Source organism: Dermacentor silvarum, chromosome 7 (assembly GCF_013339745.2).
Source record: "Dermacentor silvarum isolate Dsil-2018 chromosome 7, BIME_Dsil_1.4, whole genome shotgun sequence".
Taxonomy (NCBI): domain Eukaryota; kingdom Metazoa; phylum Arthropoda; class Arachnida; order Ixodida; family Ixodidae; genus Dermacentor; species Dermacentor silvarum.
In genome coordinates this window covers 17013025-17036322 of record NC_051160.1, presented here as the reverse complement: position 1 = coordinate 17036322, position 23298 = coordinate 17013025, and the positions used below count along the sequence as shown (strand labels likewise).

General features: G+C 45.6%; 2 protein-coding genes across 2 annotated transcripts in view; one reads left to right on the top strand and one right to left on the bottom strand.

Annotated features, from left to right (window-relative positions):
- Nucleotides 1–3552: 3552 nt before the first annotated feature.
- Nucleotides 3553–13849, bottom strand: LOC119457625 (alpha-(1,6)-fucosyltransferase-like). Its single transcript, XM_049670284.1, is given in 9 exon segments — nucleotides 3553–4065; nucleotides 7597–7747; nucleotides 8498–8748; nucleotides 8750–8965; nucleotides 8967–9267; nucleotides 9866–10037; nucleotides 12599–12651; nucleotides 13349–13543; nucleotides 13608–13849. Coding segments are annotated over 9 exon segments (1644 nt in total). The 5' UTR covers nucleotides 13610–13849; the 3' UTR covers nucleotides 3553–3762.
- A 654-nt stretch (nucleotides 13850–14503) lies between these two features.
- Nucleotides 14504–23298, top strand: part of LOC119457624 (leucine-rich PPR motif-containing protein, mitochondrial) — a 66542-nt gene continuing 57747 nt past the window's right edge. The window contains exons 1-4 of the mRNA XM_037719247.2: nucleotides 14504–14741; nucleotides 19373–19539; nucleotides 21645–21889; nucleotides 23047–23105. Coding sequence (XP_037575175.1) covers nucleotides 14596–14741; nucleotides 19373–19539; nucleotides 21645–21889; nucleotides 23047–23105 — 617 coding nt within the window. The 5' untranslated portion in view covers nucleotides 14504–14595. The remainder of the gene's footprint in view (nucleotides 14742–19372; nucleotides 19540–21644; nucleotides 21890–23046; nucleotides 23106–23298) is intronic.

Here is a 23298-nt window from a genome sequence, read left to right as displayed (position 1 = left end):
GCCTTCGAGAGTGGCTCGTACCCACCATGGGAGATTGGACAGAAACTGCGCGCCACACGGGCTTCGTTTTCATCAGCAGGACCATGTGCGCTCCGAGAGTGGCACGTGCTCTTTTGGCACAAGATAATTATACGTTGCTGTTCCTTAGGGCCTAATTTTCGAGCTTGAAATGCCAATTGCATGTCCAAACGTATGTGTCCTTGCAACAAACTAGCAATATTTGAGCGCGTTCGGTGCTCAATGAAGCCCGCGAGTACACGCAAAATTGCCGCGCAATTGGCCGCTCGAGGCACTTTGCGTGTAATCGCGGGCTTCTTTCACGCTCGGAAAAACACTTTTATGTAGTACGTATTGAGCAACAATAAGCTGTATCGGGAGTTTTTTTTTTTTTTCATGTTGCTCTACAATTTTCTCATTGACACTTTTCATCTAATTATAATATTTGGGAAGTTGATTAACTACGACTAGTTATGCATGTTAGGCGGAATGCAAAAATAATCAGAGTATCTCCAAGCGACGGCAGACATTACCTTGGTTCTGTCCAGCTAGGTGGCATTTGAATATTTCTCGGTGCATGATAGTTGGCACACCCCGCATAAGCAAGTAATTTGGGATCCAGTCGGTGATTGGCACAGACGCGAAAATGAGTAGATGGCACTCTCCCTTCAAGTGTTCCTCCTATAATACATTTATTATACAACTTTTATATCGCTATTATACACCTTCCTGCAATGCACTATGATAGGCACACCATGCGGTGCATGGCACATACTTTTTTTTTTTTTTAATTTTGACGAGGTGCGGCCCTTACACAGGACAGAACCTTTTGGTCAAAATGGTGTCGGTGACTTGTGCACACCCCCGGTACGCAGTGCGCGAAAATTCGTCGATGCGCACGCGCGGCACTGGCGCACCGAACATGATTGCTTCTCCAATTGGAAATGTTTTTTTTTTTCTCCAAATTTTCGGCTGCCAAGTTGGAGGCGCGGCCCTTACACGAGCCTATACGGTATAGGGGTTTCTGAAAAGGGTATTGATGCGATATATAATGGAATTTTTTTTTTTTTTTTGCGTTAAGTGAAGGCCCTGACATAAAATACTGGCAAGCCTCACAGCATCCTAAATATTTTATTGTAAAAGCTTTTCTACGAGCAGCTTCGGTTTCGTTTCCCGGAGGGGTTCGCTTCGTGACGTACACGGCGGTCACGTGGCTGCAAGACACCGCGACGTTGTGGCCCTCACTCCAGTTTGCTCGTTCACTACTCGGTGCTTGACCCGATATGTAGCGAGGTGCAAAACCCCCTGAACTAGCTCAGAAAGTACAGGGGAATCGAGGAGGCCCGTTAGCAGCATCGCACACCGGTAGATTTCGTCTTAATTGCCAGAATTAGGAAGAGAAGGATAATTTAGTCATGATCAGAAGAATCACTTCGTCATATACTAGTTCATTTTTTTATAACTTTTTCATTATGATATGAGAGTGCTACTGAAAGAATCAAACTCTACTTCTTCTGCAAATCCTAAACAGCACGTGCATGATCCCTTGGTGCAATTTCCAAATTTTTATTTCGTTAGTATGCTTTGAGCAAACGTCCCAACGAAGAATTTCCAGCTATGGAAATTCCTATATTAACGGTGATTAACGGCAATGCACACAGCTGGTGTATTCAACATGTTGCGTCAACGGTTAGTCAATTGGCAGTGGCCATGGGCTACAGTTGGTTCATACTTGCATGCAAAGCTACTATGCAAAAACACAAATGCAAGAGAAAAGACAGTGATAATCACAGAATTCAAATACAGTAGTAGACTTCCGTTAATACGACTCCAGTAATTCAGTTTTTCAGTTAATTCGATCCCAATTGAAGGCCTCGGTCAGCACTAATACAACTTTATTGGCTCCAACTATCGCTATTTCCATCCTGAAAATGGCTTTCCCCGGATAATTCAAACTTTACTGGTCAGCACAGCTGCGCCTGACCACAATAGTGACCATAACAGTGCAACTACTAGCAGTAGCGTCTGATCCGGCGGACCAGACGATAACAGTGAATGCACCGATCTCGCGTCATTTCTCGCCAAAAAAGTCTATTTTCTGACTGCTCTGCGAATATGTTCAAGCGAAAGCGGTAGTTCACAAGAAAATGACTACAATGCATGGTACGCCTTCTACAACGTACCTGTACAACGAAGGATTTCATACCATCCAGCTGAATTCCCATATGCCATGTGTATTGAGTGCTTCTATAGTGAAGAACAAACAAAATTGCTTGTACAGCGATGGAATATAGGCATCCCCAAGGGCTGATTTGTTGCTTTACAATGAGTGCACGTAGTCGCGGCACCACTTCCCTCCGTAGCTGCCACAGAGTTTCGGTGCATGTAGGAAGTGCTGCTTTCCGGGAGGGTCCGCACATCGCAGTAGCTACAGCAGCACCTCCCCCCCCCCCCCCCAACCTTTTTTCTTTCAACTGACGTGATGGTCTGCTCGGGAGTGTCTGACCACAAAGTCGAAGCCAACAAGGACGGCCAAAAAGAGTGCATGTAAAATATTGCAAAATAACTCGCAAAATAAATATTGCGAAGATTGCTCCGTGAAATATTGCAAAATAAATCGGGAATGTGTTACAGCATTTTTCTTCCTGTTTATTTCAACCCACCGGATAATTCAATCAATTTCGTCGGCACTGAATTAACGCAAGTAAACTTATATTAATAAGATCGGCATCACACATTAGGCAAATTGATTGCATGAAGAAAACTAAGCATGACTGCATCTGTACTGTGGGCTCAAACTCCTTCACCCCAGGCAGCAGTCCAGCCGAGCTTGCTTTGCGTGCTGCCCGCTGTGTAATTACGTTGCGTGCAATCAGTTTCCTATATACAGGCAGTGTTATCCTAACAATACAGCTTCAGGTATGCACTTGGTGCAGCACCTTTACCTACATGGTTGGGCATTATTTGTTCACAGGCGTGCACATTGGATTAATTAGTGAGTCACAAATGTCATTACTGCTAGACCGAGGTTCGCACTTGCAAACCATGCAATGTGCAGGCAAATGCACATAGCCTTTATTCATATTTCAATGTTTACGAGATTAGGATTCTGGGCAGAAGCAAAGAAACAACTGCACACAGGCTTTTGGAGTTTTTTCATATCGAGAAAACCGGTATGGATTGCATCAGTAACACATCTTTCTGTCCATTTGGAGTGAGATTCGTTTTTTTTAATGGTTTATTTGGCGTGTTGAACCTGCATTCCTACACAATATTCTGTACGTCTTTTTGGGGTCGTCTGGGAAACTGCGATAAACCAATTGTGAGTGTAGCACACGTGGTGCTCGTTTTTCTTTTCTTGGTGTTTGTTTCACGGTTCCACTACAATGGCTACACCAAGCACCAAACAACTTGCCCAAGAATAAATTATTTTTGCTTTCAGAGCTGTGATGCCATAGAAACAAAGGAGCTCCCTGTGCTCAATTAGAATAATAAAAGTAGGACCCTAACACTCACACTTGAGTCTGTTTCTACATCATCCACAAGGAGTGATAGTACAATCAATCGAATACTTTATTATTTTCCAAGCACAAAATAATTGCCAAGAACCTAAAGAAGTAAGAAGGGCTGTCCACATTCCCAGGAGTCTTGTCGGTGGCCCTGTTTTGCCAGTGGCACATCGGGAGTGCACCAACAGCAAGGGTTAAAAACCGTCTCCAACACACAGAAGAAAAATATGCATAAAAGCAGGTAAAAAAGGCAGTGTCACTGCACAGGAAAGGGCACAGAGTCAACTTTTTCCTCAGCCTTGAATGACGGGTAGAGGCCAGACCGGCCCGTGCGTCGATTGACGCCTTTGCTGAAGCCATCCCAGTGGTTTCCTGCAATGCCCAGTGTGTCACCCACACGGATGTCGATCTCCTGTGAAGAGCGGGCAGTGTGGTTGTATATGGCGATCTGGTTGTGGGGCTTCTGGCCTCCGAAGTAGTAGATGTCATCAAGCGAATGAAAGCGATCTGCAGCATCCACGTGTGACAGCTGCAGGATCTCGTAGGCCAAGCGGCAAACCTGCGCACGAGTCAATTTCAAAATTCAGAGGTGGCGGCATTTATGCGACAAGTCTGCAAGCATATCACGACTGTGTGCGTGTTATCATATACCCACTTACAGTGCCTACCGCAGGGAGTATTTCTACTCTTAAAAACCCATAAGCACCACATCCAATAATCCCACATGAACATATGGGAGTCCCATATCAAAGCCTGTACATTCCCATATATCATATGGGGCATGTCCTAATTGATCCCCATGTGTTCATATGGGCTTCCCATATAAAAACCTGTTCGTTTTTCGATAGAGATCAGACTAAGTTAGACACCACAATACTTGTGCATGAAAATATGGCTGTATTTGCATAGACTCATGAAATGTGTCGCAATTATTAAAATGTGATAGGTGGTATCATCGATTTCCTGGGTTTGAATAGTCATTGAACAACCAACTAGCAGATCCCACACTGGAAAGTGAATCATTCGTCACATGGACAAGCTGTGTAAACCAGGACGTTGAACCGAAACTCTTTTCAGTTCAGTCTGCATTATGATTCAGACATTTCAGCTCAGTTCAGCTCTGGAACAAAAAATGTACTAATTTGATCCAGTTTAAACCAGTTTACTTACTGTTCAATTAAAACCATTTCTTTTATTTTTTACTAACCACTTTCACAATGCAGCAGGGATGATATAATAAAAAAAGTAACATTTATGCTATATTTCTCCATACAAATGATAACACTAATTTGCTACACAAGTCTCATTTTTAACTCCTAATCTAGTTTTTTTATCCCTTGTGCTCGATGCCCTTTTCTCTTAAGTTCAAACATGAATACAGTCGAACCCGGATATATCGAAACTGAAGGGGATCACAAAAAAGTTCAATATATATACGTAATTCGCTATATCAAATAAAAATTTTATAAAAACATTTTCAAGGTAATTTACTGCTGTACATTATACACAATAATTCGCCATATGTGGGTTCGATATACCCGGGTTCAACTGTATTAACTGCCTGTCAAAGACACGCCAATTCTGCATTTTCAGCTTGATTATAAGTTAAACCTCGATATAACGAAGCCAGTAAAATCGGCAATCTGCTTCATTATATAAAATTTTGTTATTATATAAATTTCGTTGAACGTGGATATATCGAATCTAAAGGGTATCACAAAAAAGTTCGATATATAGGTAATTCAATATATAAAATAATAGGCCCCGAGACAAACGGCGGCTTACCGATTGATGTGCCCGACAGCCGCTATGTTACTACAGGCAGTTACTACAGGCAACTTGGAAAAATAAAAAAAGAAAGAAAAAGGTGAGCGCAATTTATTTACGTGCAAAAAAATTTCTCGACAACTTCATTTCAAAGTCCAAGTTGATTATGTTTTTCACACTTGCAGCAGCCATCACTTGCAGAAAATGAACACACGAATAGGCACTCAACTCCCACGACGATGCCAAGAAAATCGTAAAGAAGTTCAAGCTAGCACGCGGGCTAGCCAAACAGCTCCACGGGGCTGGACTGACTACACACACGACCCACATGGCTCAACTGACTGCACATTCTCTTCTCCACCTCCAGGTGCCAGAAGGCCTCAAAGTGGACACAGAAGTGCACTTTGAGGTCTTCGGCATGGCGCTGCATTCGATATATCGTATGTGCTGGTGAATGGGCATTATATATATGTGTGTGCCAGCCCTATACATTTGCATGGGATTTTCAAGGGGCTGTTCGATATACACAATAATTCATTATATGTGGGTTCGATATATCCGGGCTCAACTGCACTGAAACTCTACCTTTTATGCAAATAAGTAACAGTCCGCAAAATTTTCAGAATTATCGGGCAATAGGAAAAATCAAATTTCAATAATAAAAATACATTTTGCTGAATTTTGAGAGTCGGCGATGAAAGATACGGTTTCATGCTGTTTCGACAACATCTTCACATTGGCGGTACGATGCGTAGCCAGCTACTCTTTCACGTGCACTCTGCCCACGCGGCTTATAGCTTTCTGCAGCGGGACCCCGTTATGAAAAGCACCGGCAGCGGGAAGCCAATGCGATTGTCTGCCTCTCGCTTCAACGCATCTCCAAAACTCGCAATTACACAACCTCCAGTACTAAACGAGCGGGAAGACAGCGCACGTGATGCCACACCATCTCGGCACGCTCACTATTTGTACATGCGGCAGATTACCTCTAACACAGGGCACGTGGGCTGCGTATTGACAGTCGTGCGCTAGAAAACGAGACGAGCCACAAACCTGAACCCCCTACACCTCGCGCTTGTTCTCGTTACCGTGAGCAAGCAGTAACGCGTCGTGGCCGTCTGCCCGACGCATCTCCTCCAGGTCCAGCTGGATGGTGCTGCAGTGCAGTGGTTTGAACGTGAACCTTCCCCCCATTTGACCTTACTCGTGCGGGTAAACAGCGTTCATCAAACCACCATCCTTCTTGGCTCACCCTCGCACGATTTCACTCGCACCCAAAACGTAGAGCGCAGGGCACGATAGAATCTTATCACCCTTGGACTTTACACGGATCACGACACTGCTCCGTTTCGGCGGTCGCTCTTGGTCGCGTGGAGCGCTATTTGGGAGGTGTGTTTGACAACACACACTGGACTAGCAACTGCAAAGGACTAGCACAGGTGTGGGAAACTAAGAATAAACATTCAATTACTAGTCCAGCGTGTGTCGTCGTCCCTTTCGGTCCGTGTCAGTACGTCATCCTGGAAACCATTTGTGCTATAGTATGCGTTATTCCATTTCCATATCAAGCTGCTTTTGTAACAGTGGTTTAATTCAAGCTCCACAATTTGCGTTTTGGTCCACATAGTGCTTAAAGGGACACTAAAGCAAAACGCTAAATCTGTTTAGACGGATAAAGCGTTCTTTGAAAACTCTGTTGTCGTGTTAACTTCTAAATAATACGTAGATTGTTAGAAGAGAAAATGAAGGTCAACGTTTCAGTTCTTGAATTTTGTGTCAAATCCCCTACACCGGTACGTCCCGAATTTCGAAGTATTTTTTCGTATTGAGGCCACATTGGCTGAGCAAAAGTTCCCGAAACTCGCGATGTTCAATCTTTGGCTCATTTAGAACACAATGTAGTCAATCTTTACCCCTAAATAGTTAACTAGGCCTTAGAAGACTCTGCCAAAATCCATGATGTCACAGCGAGCTGGTGCAGGAACTTCAAGGAGGCATTGCCCCTCGTCTTTGTTAATGCACTTTTTCTGGCTTACCAAGCATTGTGTTGTGGTAAGAGTGGTGTTTTTGATATTGCAGAAGGGTAATTTACTCATACAAAACAAATAATTTTTCTCTTTAGTGTCCCTTTAAGACCAGCTATGGAATGAGTGCTTTGTGGCCAAAATAAGCAGGTATTCGGATTAGATTTTTCTCATACCGTCATGTACTGTTCAACTAGCAGTAACTGCTTTAATACAGTGCAGGTTTGTGGCAAGCAAGCACGCCGATATTGCGAGAAGTATGAGTTGCACTGCCTGCAGCGACAAAAGTGGCCAGCTACCTGAGAGGAGAAGGTGCAGACCAGGTAGTCGCAGCGGGAAAGCATGTGGATGTCAAGCAGGACACCCCGTAAGGACTCCGAGCTGTAACGTTGTCCCAAGGAAGCCGTGTTGGCAATGCGGCTATCCCCATAGAAGTGGTAGTCTGGGTACCTGTAATGTCACAAGCATTGTCACTTGTCACAACACTACAGCTGTAACAGGTCAGTTCGAAGCAGTGTCTATCTGCATCTGCTCTCAACATTGAACGAAACTTGTACTAGTGCTTGTCCAGTCCCATGCGGCCTTGTTGCTCCTTTCTGTCAAATGTCTCCTTTCTGCCAAATGTCAAAACAGGATGCTTAGGAAAACCCTATTTCTGGCGTAAGAACCTGTTCAGTACACCAATTTCACAGTTTAATTAGGACTTGCTGTATAGTCCTAGCAGACATTTGAGGTTTATTTTATAGCATCAAATGCTCAATAATATAAAGGTATTCTGCCACGCACCAGGTTAATATGGACACACTAAAAGCATGGTTACTCCATAGAGCAGCATTTGTGAGAAACAAGAACAGCACTAGAATCTAAATGAAATAAAATGGCAGATTAAGCATCACTACAACACTGCTCAAAAACCTTTGTGCAGAAACCATCGAGGATGATTGTCAAAGCTAAGCTACGCTTATACTGTTTTGTACCATACTCCAATTGGTGCTGTGTTCGTTTCTCGTCTAATTAAATTGTCACCGCTTGCTGCACCTCTAAGTCAAGCAGAGGCACGATGGCAAGTACACACGTACTACAGTACAGTTCGAGCCTCTGTGGTTGACGATGAAGGACAGACACTGCCCTGAACCGGGTAGGTGACAGTAACTTGAAGTACACTGTGGCCGTGCAGTCAACACATGCCCTTGCACTCACTTGCTGCGTGCCTCCGCCAGCAGCTTGGGGTCATCAGTGGCCAGGTAGACGCGGCGGCGGGGCATGCTTCCTCCTTTGAGAGAGAGCCGCTCGAAGTAGTCGGCCACGTATTCCATGTACTCCTCGATGCCGTGAAAGTCAGCTTCGGTGCCCACCTTGTCGGTGCGGCGCACGTGCACACCCACCACAGGTCCCTGGAAGCGCATCTCGCGTGCCGCTTGGTCGAAGAAACGCTGCAGGCTGGGCTGCGGTCCTCAGCAGGTAGCCCAACACCTGCGACACCCACCACAGCGCGGGTTGCCCGTGCAGCCGCGTGAGTCTCGCTGCAAGTTCCTCAGGCACAGCCAGGGGAAGGAAAGCAGGCCGCGGCTGCACATTGTCGATGATGGGCAGCTCAACGACGGGTGCGCTGGCTATATCGGCCGACCAGGGAACGCCTGGCGCGGCCTCCGTGCAGCTATTGCTGACCTGGCAGGAAGACACTCTCCCAGCCAGCAGCCGAGTAGCGCCAGCCCTTGGAGTGGAGCACTAGCGTGCGACGCGTGGCATATGCCGTGATGAGGCAGTAGGTGGCGTGGTGCACCTGGCAGCCATAACCGCAGCCCTTGTTCAGGCTGCACACCAGCTTGGGCGCCCGGCCACAGTCAGCCGGGTGCTGCAGCTGCGACAGGCGGGAGCGCAGCAAGTCCGTCAGGGCGCGCGACTCAGCCTGCCGCCACGCGTCGTGGCCGTCTGCCCGACGCATCTCCTCCAGGTCCAGCTGGATGGTGCTGCAGTGCAGTGGTTTGAACGTGAACCAACCTCGAGCACACTGTCAAAGAACTGCGCAACCCGTCGACATGATGCCTTTCGTCACATCTAACGCCACTGGGTGACCAACGTGCACTGAAGGTGACATCTGCAAAAGTGATCAGTCAAGAATACGGACACAGGCCAAAAGCTTTCGATGCACAGGGACTGCAAGAACTATACGTAAGGACTTGAAGATAAGTTGTTACATCAATATGCTTTTTGTTTGAAATCATCTTTCTATAAGTGCATATAAGTGCAGAGATATAACCCTGTTCATATCTTAGTGTGAATACTCATCTTTGTTTTTTTGTTTATTAAGGCTGTCTATCTGGTACCCGAATTTCATACCAATTTGTTTAAAATCATATTCGCCCTCCTGCTTGAGTCAATCTGGCCTGCATGATTGTGAAATGAGTAAATAAAGAACAACCATGGTTATGCTGGCAAATGCTGTAAGTACAAGACCTAAATGCAGAGGCACAAAGTTTGCTTTGCTAGTTCTGTGGAGAAACGATTAAATTTCAAAAGCAGAAGCTGCGCTTACCTCAATCAGAAGGTGATCAATGTGGAACTTACCGGCGGTGCATGGCCAGATCATCGATAATGCGCTGCAGGGTGGCCTTGTCTTCCTGTTTTAGGCTGGGCAGCAACTTCTTGAGCTGTGCACGTGCATAGAACCAGAGCTCCTGGACACCATTGGCCACCTTACGCCGGCGCACCTCATACTCTAAGCTGGGCTCGCCGCACCCTGCATGTTGACCTGCGGGGTTTATCATGCCCCAAATGATTTGCGTGGTCCCTACTATCAAGCAACCTGTCATGATCATGTTGCTGGATTGTTTCTGCGTGATTACACCGTGCAGTGGGAACTACAGATCGAGCAGGTATGACCTAGTCCTAGAAGGCAATGGCATAGTGGACAGCTTCGTGGGAAACGAGGGGGCCAAATGCCTAACGGCTGTGGCATACACACACCACAGCCGGCTCTTGCATTGTGCCCGCAGACTATGCATGAGCGGCAGTTCAAGCAACCCTCGGCATCCAGTTGACCACGTCGCCAGGAGGAGCCCACCGAGGCCCATCAGCAACCAAGGGCCCACATACTAGCATCAAGCCAACATGCTCAGCTTACACACACTTAGGTTGTACGTGGATCAGTGCCCGCACCCGGCAGCTGTTAGTACTTGTGAGAAACGGTGCCTGCCTCAATTGTGGTGCTTGCAATGGTGTAGGGCGCCTCATGCTCCGTGGCCTGGCGCAGGTGCCTGCACACCGCAAGTTCCGGAGTACCTACGGGAACCAGGGCCTTGCCACAGGCTTTGAGACCACGCTGCTGTTTTCCGATGGCATTGTGCAGTCTCACAAAATAACTCATGGCAGCCAGGCTATACCTTGCCTGAAGAAGATGGGAAGGGCTTTGTGCGTAACAGTGGTAAGAGGCTGAGCAACACACTTCTGTGTGCCTGCGTGGATGTGTGTACATCATGGTAAGGGGAGGGTTGTCCACCAGATTGTTTTATCTAAATCATTTGTTCTTGCTGTAGTTTACGGTATGAAGTTATGTTTCTTAGTTATTATTTACGTCCTCCTCTTCCTCTAGTCATTCGCTCTTTTTCCCAACTGCAGGGCAGGTCAGATGTCCACTAGAAGGCAAGACGGTTATTACGCCCACGGCCTTTCCTTTCTTTTTTTTTCTTTCCTTCGATTGCAATAAATTACAACTACCAGCAAACAGTGCACCTTTGTGTTATTCACCTATAGACATTTTGCATAATGCCAACCATTTTTTACATTTTTCTTCAGTGTGTCAAAGCCACCACTGCCTGGCATCTCATCCTTATCTTAAGAAATGATTGCTGTCAGCTATACGAATTTCGATGAGTGATACAGCTCATTACGGCAGTGCTGTAGTACATGATTGTGAAAAGCAGATATACTAGTCACATGTGTGCTGTACGCATTCCTTTATTATACTGGGTGACTGGTGAATAAAAACTGCTACACTTAACTGTTACAATTAATGAACGTATGCTCGTCATGGCCCCACAGCTGCCAATTTCACATGTGAAATCAGTGTACTGAACACTGTATTGAACGTTGTGCGCTTATCACATACCTTATGGCTGGATCTGTCCGTGTAAACACAATGTTTGCATAGTGGCATGCAGCAGTAGATCGGCACATCAAATCTCAGAGAAGGAAGGCTGGAAAAACAGCACAAAGCATACAAGTACGCAATGGAGCAGGCGAACGGCTACTAGAATGTCCCCATGTCAATCCCTCATGATGGTGGCTGAAAAACAGCATCGCTTGAATGCAGCACAAGGTTACGGGCTATCTGCAAATTTCTTATCACTCCACAATACTTGTGGAGTTTGTGCAGAGTAACTCGGCTCGTTTTATCCTCTAACTGCCATTGTACTGCGAGCACAACAGCCATGAAAGCCAGCCTTTCCCTCCCATCTATAGCAGCTCATTGAAACTTTTGCCACCTGAATTCATTTTATAAAATATACCACCATACTTTTCTTCACAACAAATTTATTCTTCCACCACAGAACATGTTGCATCGCAGTAATTATCGTCGTAAGCTAGGCATACTGTTCCGTAAAACAAAAACATTTGCTGGTTCTTTTCTACGACACGCAACAATTGAATGGAACCACCTTCCCGCCGACGTGGCCATCTATTGGTGATAATGAACTTTCTCGCGATGCACTAGCCAACATTGTATGCTAACATGTTTACTTGACTTTTTCATTGTTATTATTCACTACGTATTCTTTTTTTTTTTTTGCTATTGCTAGTATTTTTTACCCTCTCCCCTGTAATGCCTTTGGCCTTGAGGGTGAAATAAATAAATAAATGAATAAATAAACAGTAAGCTCTTCATTCCTTCCCTACAACAGCAGGCATACATGCCCAAGGGCGTAGGATAACGTCTCGGCTGCGACAGCCACATTTTCGATGGGGGCGAAATAAAAATACGCCTGTGTAACGTGTATAGGGTACAATTTAAAGAACCCCACTATGGCAAGCCTCATAATCATGTCGTGGCTTTGCAATGCAAAACCCCAGAATTTAAATTTAAAATTTTTAGCAGGCATGCATTGCTGCAACTTTTCTAATCCTGTCTGACAGGTGGTACTCCCACAATACAAGTCTTCTTCTTGCACATAGTACAGCAAAGAGAAGGGACACAGCATGAAAGTAATGTGATATCATCTTTAAATTTTCACTGTCAAAAATTATTAGTGCTCTGCTATACTCAAGTGGGCAATGTTCCTCCCCAGCATGAATCAGCCATACCTGCTGCTTGCTGGTGAACTGGCTCCTTTAAGGACTCCTTCCTGCTCGGCTCTCTGCAAAAAAGCAGCAGGTATGCCAGCCCTTAGGACATGCGCATGCGAGCTCTACACAAAAAGACACTGAAACCATTTTGACAAAAGGTTACAGCAGCGCTCATAAAGGTCAGTGGGCATAAGCAGCTTCATAGACGCCATCAGCTTCACGCATGATCAAGAAAAAGTAAACATGGAAGTTGCAGAGCGGGAAACTCTCAGGATCGGCGGCGGACACCTAAATTATCTATCTGTCCGCCACCGATGGTGTGCAGCGAGTATCAACTTCATCACCACTGCTAATGATATCGCTAATGATAAACAAGAAAAATTTCGAGCTCGATCCTTCCGCCAAAATGGCAGTCGCAAACGCATTGTTTGCGTAGCAATTCATGACTTGACATTTACAAGTCAGTGAGTTTGGCGATAGTACTAAAGGACAGCCTCGCATGTAGAAGCTAATATGTGCGTGTGAATTCACGCGCAGTGTGAAGGATAAAAAAAGCTATTCCAACGCAGTTGTCTATCAGCGCTCTGACGAAACTACAGTTGCAGTGCGGCAGACGACGCGTCATTACGTAATCCTCGCAGCGCGCACATGAGTTAACAGGTGTGCGTGCTACAAGGGTTGCGATGCACGAAAAACGGCTTTAGTGCACGAACCGCCTGGTTTCGGGACTTTCGCGCGCCTACTCGACTGCATAATGGCAAAGCTCACTTGATGGCGTTGAGCAGGGAGCGCAGCTCTTCGTTCTGCTGCTTGAGCGACTCGAGCTCGCCCACGGCCCGGGTGAGCCGTGCCAGCACTTGCTCGTCCGGCTCACCGCTGTGGAACAGGGGTCCGCTGATCATCAGCACGACCAGCAGCCACATGACCAGCACGCAGCCGATCAGCTTGCCCAACCCCATAGCCCTGCACGGAGGAGACGACACGCTGGCAAAGAGAGATTATTTCCAAGCGAACGCTTTCCACTCACATGATGGTTTCCCGTGTGTGGCGGCTTCTTGGGTATCGCTTTTAAAACGTTGCTGGCCAGCCGCGTTCGACGCATCTTAACACGTCGGCCTCCGAAGAAGATGCGGCCGTAATGGCCATGCTGCGTGCGACGGCGGCATGCTTCCCGGTTAACGCACGCAAATGTGCCGCAGCAAAGATTAACTGCCGCCGTGGCTCTTGCCAGCTGTTTCGTGGGTTTCGTTGGTTTCGTCGCGAGCACCTCCAGTCGCTCAGAAGTACGAATCCAGGGCAATCCAGTCCGTCGCATGAAGTCGAGCGCCTCGACGTGGCGCCACTGTGCCTTTATCTATTTATCTGCGCACATGGCCTCCGAGATAAAATGCTACATCTTGGAGGCCATGCTGAGTAGCGATGGAGATGTGTGATGTCGTAAGCGAAAGCAGCCGCTTGTGGGTCAAATATGTCTTGCCGAGTTTTTTGTACCACCTTTATGCAGCGCAAAGAATGACTTCAAGGTGCCTTTCTGGTCTCACATTCAGTCTGCCGCAGTGTGATTAATCGTGTTGCCTCGTAAACTATTCTCCTAGAGAAAAATGAATTCGTGTCGTCTTCTCACGTCATTTTTCCTCACGTTGTACAGAACCTAGAAACTTAGCAGACTAGCGCACGAGCCGGTGGCAGGAGGAAGAAGTTTAAACCGAGACAAGCGTTCTCGAGGATTCGCACTCATGTGACTACCACCCTTCGGACAACCGGCAAGCTAATTTAACGACTTCGTTATGTCTTAAATAAAGTTGTTCTCTCTCTCTCTCTTCAGTTGTGAATGCAAGAAGCGAGGATACTTTTACTATCATCATCACTACTTGCCAACATTGGCTCTTTTTCACGCGCTTTCCATTTCGACTATCCAATTCAATCCAAAGCATTAAAACCTCGCAAGGGAACGCAGGCGAAGCCGAAGGCACGATCGTAAGCGAAGCACGCCGAAGGACAGCCGGCGAGCAAGCATGGCTGGTGTAGTGCGTTCTGTACAGAGTGTTACCAAAGTTCTAACCGCTTGCCGACTGCTTTCACGGATTGCCTGCCCACCTCGTGCAGCGTCGTATTACCTCTGCAAAGATCAGCTTGCGATCACGACCTATGTCCCCGAACGGTAAGTGATGGTCGGCGCAATTCTCCACGTGTTATAACTTTCGGCTGAACATTATTAGTGAGTTTATAACCAAAAACACTGCATTTGTCTGTACTCTTTTTTTTTTTCTCGTTCTTTTGTTTGCACGGTCAGGACTTCCCCATTGGCTGTGCGTATACACTGTATCCTAACTTGGTACTCCTATCAGCGCATTCAAAACGACCGTCAGAGGAGAGGAGGGATTCCGAACAGAAAATCAGTTTATCGTCATCATGACTTGCCTGAACTAGTAACACCGCACATGATGCACTGGTTCCCTCGTAACTGCCTGCGCAAGCGTTCTAAAACTAGCAGTACGCTTAAAGAACCGATGGCTAAAACGCATTTTGAACCGGTACTCTCGGAGTGGTTCTTACAGCAAGGAATGACCGTCAGAAGCTGTCCTTTTGACAAAGACATTTGCTTTGGAGGTCAAACAGGTGAGTCTGATTTCGTTGGACATCCATCGGTCAAGTCCTGGCAGAGTCAGTGCCTGTGGTCTGAAAATTTGGCACAGTCGTCGGCTTTCTGAAGACGTGCTTGCCGTCCCGTAACGAGACACAAACTGAAACCCGATTTCAAGAGAACTATTACAACTAGTGCCATTCATGGTGCGTAACGTTTTCGCCCCCATCTATGGACTGCCTGAACAGTGTGAAAATTATAAGCGGTTCACATGGACCAGCTTAATGTCGTATGGGTGAATTTTCAATAGCCTGTTCCAGAGTTTTTCATTGGCCTGTTACAGAATGCATGCTCTCATTCCCGACGTCTGCATTGACCAGCACATGAGTGCAAAAATCGACATTATACAGTTGATACCTTATAATTTACCGCCATTTGCGTGATGTCAGACAGGCCAACGTAATGCCATTCACTGTTTAATGTGTTTTACTCATTTACATGTTTTAATGTTTCATTTACTTGTGACATGCATACTCAGGCTATCATTGCTTGCACCAAGTATTGTTTCTTGTTTCAGCAGCTTACTCAGTAACAAAATTAGCAGCCACATCTCTTTAAGCAGGAACTCTTTGATATATTGCAAGTAATAAAGACAGAAACAAACACTAAAAGTAAAGTCAATATTAACTTGTACAGTTGTAGTTTGCTAGTAGTCATTTTCCACTAGAAGTAAGGGGACATCAAATTTTGGACATATAACAGCAGACCCAACATTAAGCAACTTAAGGCGTCAATCACGAGAATATAAACTGCACACAAATGTTAATACAGTAAATAATTTTGGTCTGAAATGAGAATCTTGTTCTAACAGGTAAAATGAATGAAGTCACATTTGCGAAAGGGGCGCTGCAACCAGTGTTGCCACTGGTCATAAAAAAAGTAGTAGATAAAATATAGTAGTAGAAAAACCTGTAGATTTCTTAAAATACTGCTTGTGCCAAGCATGAACAAAGTTTTTACTGGCAGGGGTCCAGTGCTTATTAGTGTTATTTTTACGACTTCAAAACATTTTGGCGCGGTTTGAAAAACCACACGGCGCACAGTGAATCCTGAACGCCATTAACTATTAAAAGGACGCCTTGTTCCAAATTTCGAAGGTAGCATCTAGTAGCTCAGCTGGATGAAACCTGGTGTCTGAAGTGTTCAGTGTGTTGGGACTATGCTTAAGCCAAAAAAAGCACATGTCTAAGCCCTCAGAGTGCCCTAAATAGTTTTATATTCAATTTTCTTTCGATAATATATGTTTCCAGCAGACGGGGACGATGCCAGTGAATATCCCCAAGCTAAAGCTTCCTCTTAATGAAGTTTACAGCATTGTAACACGATATGGCAATTATGTAAACTGCATTTTTTGAGACACTTAAAGCAGACGAAATTGATGTATTTATTACACACAACTCGGTGATATATGTTCTTGCAAAACCGCTTGTAACAATTGTAACAATTTCATGTAAGCTACGACCTCAAATATACTTGACCACTTTGGTTACTCTAACAGATGCAGTTTAATAATAACTGCAATGTCTGTTTTTGGTACGGAGTTACCTATTTGTTCAGCTTTTAGGGGGGGTTGTCAACTTAGAAATTCTTGGTTGTTTCTTTTTTTTTTTCGTAGAATTTTTAAAATCCTGATTCTACTTCCCAAATTTAGTAGAATACGAAATTGTCTCTCAAATCCAGCAAATTTCATGCATATCAGCGCACTGATTGTGTAACGAAAGCATTTCTGAATTTCGCCTGTATTTGAACAGGGAAATCTGAGTTGGCCCTGAGCTAAAGTTTCCTCTTAAGGCAAGCATGAGCTCACTGCTTCTCAATGCTTATGTACAAGGTATTGTATAAACAGCAGTTGAGCGCTGCGGAGACTGTTCATGATCTATGTGCAGTAGAATAGAGGAGTACTGACGTGATATTTTCGACGTTTCTTTTTCTCGTTGTTGTTGAGTGATGACAGTAGCGCACCCAGAATCTCTGCCAGGGGGGGGGGTTGACAGTTTGCCAATACCATCTAAACAGCACTAATTTCGATTTCTTCACGAGAAATTGTAAAAAAAATGCGCTTTTTGCAAGTGTGCAGACGATTGCGCGTCTTACATCTTAGTTGCAGTACTCAAATGCGTAAGGAAAGAAAAGGGGTTAAACAAAAGGGGGGGTTAAGTTGGCCTCAGGGGGGGGGGGGGTTCCAACCCCCGAATCCCCCCCCGTCGGTGCGCCACTGAGTGATGGTTCTAGACTACTAAATCCGAAAAAAAAAAAAAAAAAAAAAATTGGGTCGGCTGTATCAAGGACGCAGCCACAGGGGAGTACAAGAAACATCTTGTGTGTGCTGCAGAGGGTGTATGGGCACTAAGGTACAGAAGTGACTTGACCAAATACACAAGTTGCATTTATTCATGCATTGGAAAGCTTACATGACTACGTTATGTTACAGCTAGTGGGGGTCTTGCGGTCTAACTTTGCAAAAATCATGCTCTCTTGCAATTCGTTATGGGCTCGTTTGTTTTGCAGAGGGTCTTTGTGCACTTTGGTGCCTGAGACTGCCCTGCACTAAGGTCCCTAGATAAAACAAGTTCAGTTCTTTTATCTTGGGACCTTCTCCGGTACTGCTCGAGCCCACCACGCTCTTGGATGGTTGTGGCTCCCTCCCTATGGAGTCGGATGTGTTTTACTTTGTTCAGAGGCATTGGATTTTCCTCCATTTTGCTACCCAAGTTTTATCGCGCCATTTCTGGACCCTACATGTCGTACACAGAGGTACTACAGCTGAGCAAATGTGAAATTTCGTACACCTGAAGGCCTCGTAACTCCCGATAAGCACCACTTTGAGTTTGATGGAATATACCTACTATGACATTGTGAGGCCTCTCTGAACACTGCTGTCTGAACCAACTAGCCTGCCTCACTGCATTGACTGTTGCACATAAGGATAAATTTAGCTCCGATTTTGTCATGCAAAGCTAAATCTAATCTTGCAGTCTTGCTTGCTCCCTATTCATAGTGGGACCGCCGTGGTCAAAGGTGGTGGGTGCGAATTGGCATCCCTCTGTCTTGCTGTTCGGGTCTCTTCATGCCATTTCTGGACCCTGCATGTTGGACGAGGTGCCCCTTGACCGAGCAAGCATGAAACTTCTGCTAAATGTTGCGCACCTGTAGTAGGCCTTATAAATTCTTCTGAGCACAGGTTTGAGTTTGATGGATTATACCTACTATGAAGCCACAATGAGTTTGATGGATTATGCCTACTATGCAGCCACAATCTCAGTGAGCTCTCTCAAACGCGATTACTCCTGCTCAGATCAGCAAATGCACTGCCAAGCTATGCCTCTCTGAATGCTTAGCAAGTGGCTAAATTTAACTCTGATTGCATTGTGCTTGGCACTATGACGACGCCATCTGTGCACATGACCCATGCGTGATCGAGTAATGACTCCTTTACACAACGATACCAAAGTAAAGCGTGTAGGTAGTGCAGTTGCAAAGATATAAGCGATATATATATAACATCTTTTTGTTACACACGGTTTTAGCAAGCGACCCCCCTCTGACCGATTTCAAGGACATTTCATGTCGAAATGCTGGCAAGCTTCACAGCACTCTAAATAATTTAATGTAATAGATTTTCTTCAGCCAGTTTCTGTTTCGTTTCTACTGTGTCATGACATCGTGACGCAGAAGGTAGTAACGTGGGAGCAGGACACTGCGTGGCTTTGACAATCGCTATGGCTCGCTCAGTTGTCTGCTATGCTGCCGCATCGTCCGTCACTACGCGGAGCAGCATAGGAGGCGACAGAGCAGGCAGAAGCGAGCGTCAAAATGTCACAATGTGCTCCTCCCATGTGACCACATTCTGCGTCAGGACACAATACCTCTTGGGAATAATTGAAACTGGCTAAAGAAAAGCTATTATGTTAAATTGCTTAGGGCACTCTGAGGCTTCTTGATATTTTTTTTTTTTTCTAGGGCTTAGAGGTCTAATTTAATGCAAGAAGAAATGAGTAGTTGGAAATATTGTGTCGGTACTCGGTTAAGGAAGTCTCTGTAAGTCTTTTTCATACAAATTAAGCATCTCGAGCTGTGCTGTCTCCACTGTACTGAAACACCGTAATGTTTCGATCTACAAGTGTCTTGTTCTTTGCTCTGTGCTACAGGAAAGCCACTGTGCTGGCAGCTGCAGCGGAGAGGGAGAACTCCTCCTCGCAGTGGCAGGGCCACCAGCTGGATCGGGCACTGCAGCGCATTGACAACGAGGTGCGTCGCACGGGCCGGGTGACACGCCGGGACTTGGACGATGTGCTGGCGCAGGCCAGCGTCCTCGGTGAGTGGCTTCTCCTTAGGAAGAACAGTATGCTCTACACTTTTGTAGCGTGAAATGGCATTCATTGTTGATAGTGGGCAGGCAGCGTGCGTGCCCGTTAGCTGGGCATTTTTGAGACGTCATTCTTGCAGCTTCCAAGGATGACAGCTGTGCAGCAGGTTCATCATCAGCATCCGTCCTCCGAATGTTCCTCGTGCTGTTGCATGCTGTTTTTTTTTTTTTTTTTTTTTTTGAAAGATTAAAATGTCACTTTTTGTAGCGTTGTTCGGCCCAGATTTTGTTGGGGCAGAGCTTTGCTCTGACCAGTCACGAATGCTAAAAGGAAGGCATTAGCATAGGAAAAGGCATCGCTACAATATTGCGGCCTTGGTATGCACATGAAAAGCAGTTCCTTGACCATACAGACGCGTGAGTACCTTTTTAGCTGAGCAGACCACACCATAGTAGTTTTCTTATGCCTTATGCAGGTGCTCTTTCATGCAACAAAGTGCTGCTACAGAAGCATGCATGCAGAATAAATTTTTCTTTTATGCTCATACAGTGCAATATCCCAAACAATTCACTCTGTGCGGCTTTATTACCCATGATGGCTCACTGGCTAGGGCGTTGTGCTGATGAGCATGAGGTCTTGGGTTCAATTCCTGGCCACATTTAGAAAGGGATGCAATGCAAAATTTCTCTTGCAAAAACTTAGATGGCACCGGAGAACCTACAAAATGGGCATGCACTTTACATTACAAAAAGCAAAGAAACATGTGGCATTGCATAATGACTTCAATTCATTTCGATGTGTGTTCTGGTACATTGGGGGCAAATGTATTATGTTGGGCTGCTGTTGGAATGAGAGAGTAGGCTGGTGAGCAGTGAGCCTACCTATGATAGAATTAGTTGCTTGCAGTATGAGTAGGCAATTTTATGCTTTGAAGCATCACTCTAATTGACACAAATTATGTCATGGAAATCCGCTTCTTTTTTGCAATGACTCAAGGTCACAGCACAAGATAGAAGGGGGCATCATTAAATACCGGCAGGTAAGAAGCAAATTCGTGAGGAAAGGGTTCAAACACTAGCTTATAAAGTGGCTGTCATGCAGTTCGGGGCCACCTACGATAAAGTATTGGGGGGGGGTGTAGTATTGCAGCCTGAGAAACCATCTAATCAGTTAAATAGAATCTGTTTTCTCAGTTTCACTCTCTTGTATTTCTTTTCTGCCACGCGGTGATTTTTAAAGTGCCTTCGAAGTCGTGGCATAGGCGGGGTGATGAGCGCTCGTAGTTTCCCTAATGGCATCGACATTGCATGTCACTCCTTCGCGGAAACTTCACGTTTCTACAAATTTTTATGCATCTTCGGCAAAGTTTGTTTAACAATGGCAGCAGCACTGACACGGAAGACAACTTAATTTGTCAGATTTCAGAACAGAGTTTTGGCTTTCTTCTCTGAACTGTTACGTTGCTGTCATGCATTGATGTAAAGATATCCTGCGTGTTCCAAAGGTTACATTTCTTACCTACATGGTGTTAACATCCTTCGGTCGGGATCACTTGCTAGCGGCCGCGCAGATAGTCGAGTTTCGTGCCGAATGATGGCCATGAGTAAACCTCGGTACGCACTAGGTAGTCACTAGCGCTAATGTTTCCTTGTATGTATACCTCAAGCAATTCATTACATAGAAAGCTGATATTTGGTGGAATATTGCACAGATTCCTTGTGTTGAGAATGTACATTCTGAGATATTTTTATGTTCTCTCTGTATAGAAGCAACATTGGGATCTTTGTATAACTATGTGTGTGGGTGTGGTGTGTGTGTGTGTGTAATTTGAATTCTTTCTTTTTACTAAGCGTCTTGCCTGGGACTAGTACCATTGGAAAGAGAATGTCTTCCTCTGCAATTTGATACTGTACACTTCAGTATCGAGCATGCTCTGTGAGAGGAAAAAGTATATATTAACTGGACTACCCTAAAACTGCTGCTTTTCTCGTAAGCAGAAAAAGTCAACAGTGGTTGAACACACCCCGTGTTCTTTGGTCAATTTCTTGTTCGGCCACTGTTAATCGCTGTTGTGTCCCTCTAAGGATAACCGTTCTCGACCACCACGGCACAGGGCGTCTCTCGGGTCCCCAGGGTCTGCTCCTGGTGCGCATGTGCGGGGCCTTCCTGCGCGAGGAGCCTCCGTCCGCACGCCAGGAACTGGCACGGGCAGTCTGGGAGAACCTGCAGTCGCTCGGTTGCCCGCTGGATGCCAGCCACTACAACGCCCTGCTGCAGGTGTACCTGGAGAACGAGTTCCCCTTCTGCCCGTCCACCTTCCTGGGCACCATGGAGGCTGCCTCCGTTCAGCCCAACAGGGTCAGTCAGTCATTTTCCTGGACACTTGGCTCACTCAGTCTGGCCATGGTAAAACCGGTCCCTGGTTGGCCCAAGCCATGGTGGGGGCCCCCACTGCAGGGCATCTTTCATAGACGATGGGTTCCTTTGGGCCGTTGAGCCCTTTCTGCGCTTTTCTGAGCAGGGATAACAGTGGACAGGATGTCAGGAATGGGACAGGTGACAGCACTTAAGTCATGAACCAACCAGCCCATATGCATAGCTGATAAATTGATTTCATTTTATCCCTGTTAGTGGGAGCTTTTACATAGGAGCGCTCACACTCAAGTACGTACTGGAGCTAGAGAAAGCTCAAAGGAATACTGAGTATGATGAACTGACTCGTTTGCTAAAAATAATTAGTCAAGTACAGTCGAGCCTCAATATACCGAACGTAGAAAGAATTATCAGATATAAGTAAATATAAAATTTGGTTGCTCATGCATTATTTCAGTGGGGGTATGCTCTTGCCATAACGAAGTTAAGAATGTGGGATGGGACATGGTATCAGTTATAGCAAAACAAATTTTTCTTTTGCACATTGCTTAACCTACGTAGTATGGCAGGAAAAAATGTCAAACAGTCGTGGACCAGTTTTTGAGACACCTTGCAGTTTGAATCTGCGTGATTATTTGGACCTCCTGGCAGGACCGCCACCTACCCTAAAACCAATGTTAACGACAACCGAAATCTCGGACACTACACGGCATGCCACTTAATTGTTCACACAGGATCCTGCAAGCACCATACTGCAAACATGGCAGCCGTGAACAGAGTTGCCTCCATGTCGATTCAGCACTAAACCGCAAGATTGCAGTGGTTAGCCCTAGCAGGTTAAGTGTAAATGCATATTTGCAGAAATGCAGTTCTGCTGCCTCAGGGTACATATGTCATTTGTTGAGAGTGCTATGAAATTCGGATGATCGCACCTTCTATGTGTCTTCCGTGAAAATTTTATAAAGGTTCTGCTTCTTATCTCGAAGGAGGGTGTGCTGGGCAAGTTAGTATTCCAGTTATCTATCCGAGTAGTTGCCTGGAGTATTTCGCAGAAGCTTCTTTCAACCATATTTTCTTAGCCACATTGTTAACTAGGCAGCTGCTGGCTAGGCTTGAAGTCAGCTGCTTTCTTGTGTGTGTAGGTGACGTTCCAGAGGCTGATACATCGGTACTGTCAGCAGGGAGACATTGGCGGTGCCAGGTAAGGTGCAAGAATTTGGTCACTTTAGTCCTACTTCTGCCTTATTCCGCTGCTTGTTGTATGGCACAGTAAAATCCCATTTATTGAACCCTCATTAATTCAGAAAATTTTTAATTTGGGCGTATTTGGCGATGCACCAGTTAGTACAGATTACCGTCGCAGTGCATCGGGCGCTAGCATCCACCTGAACAAA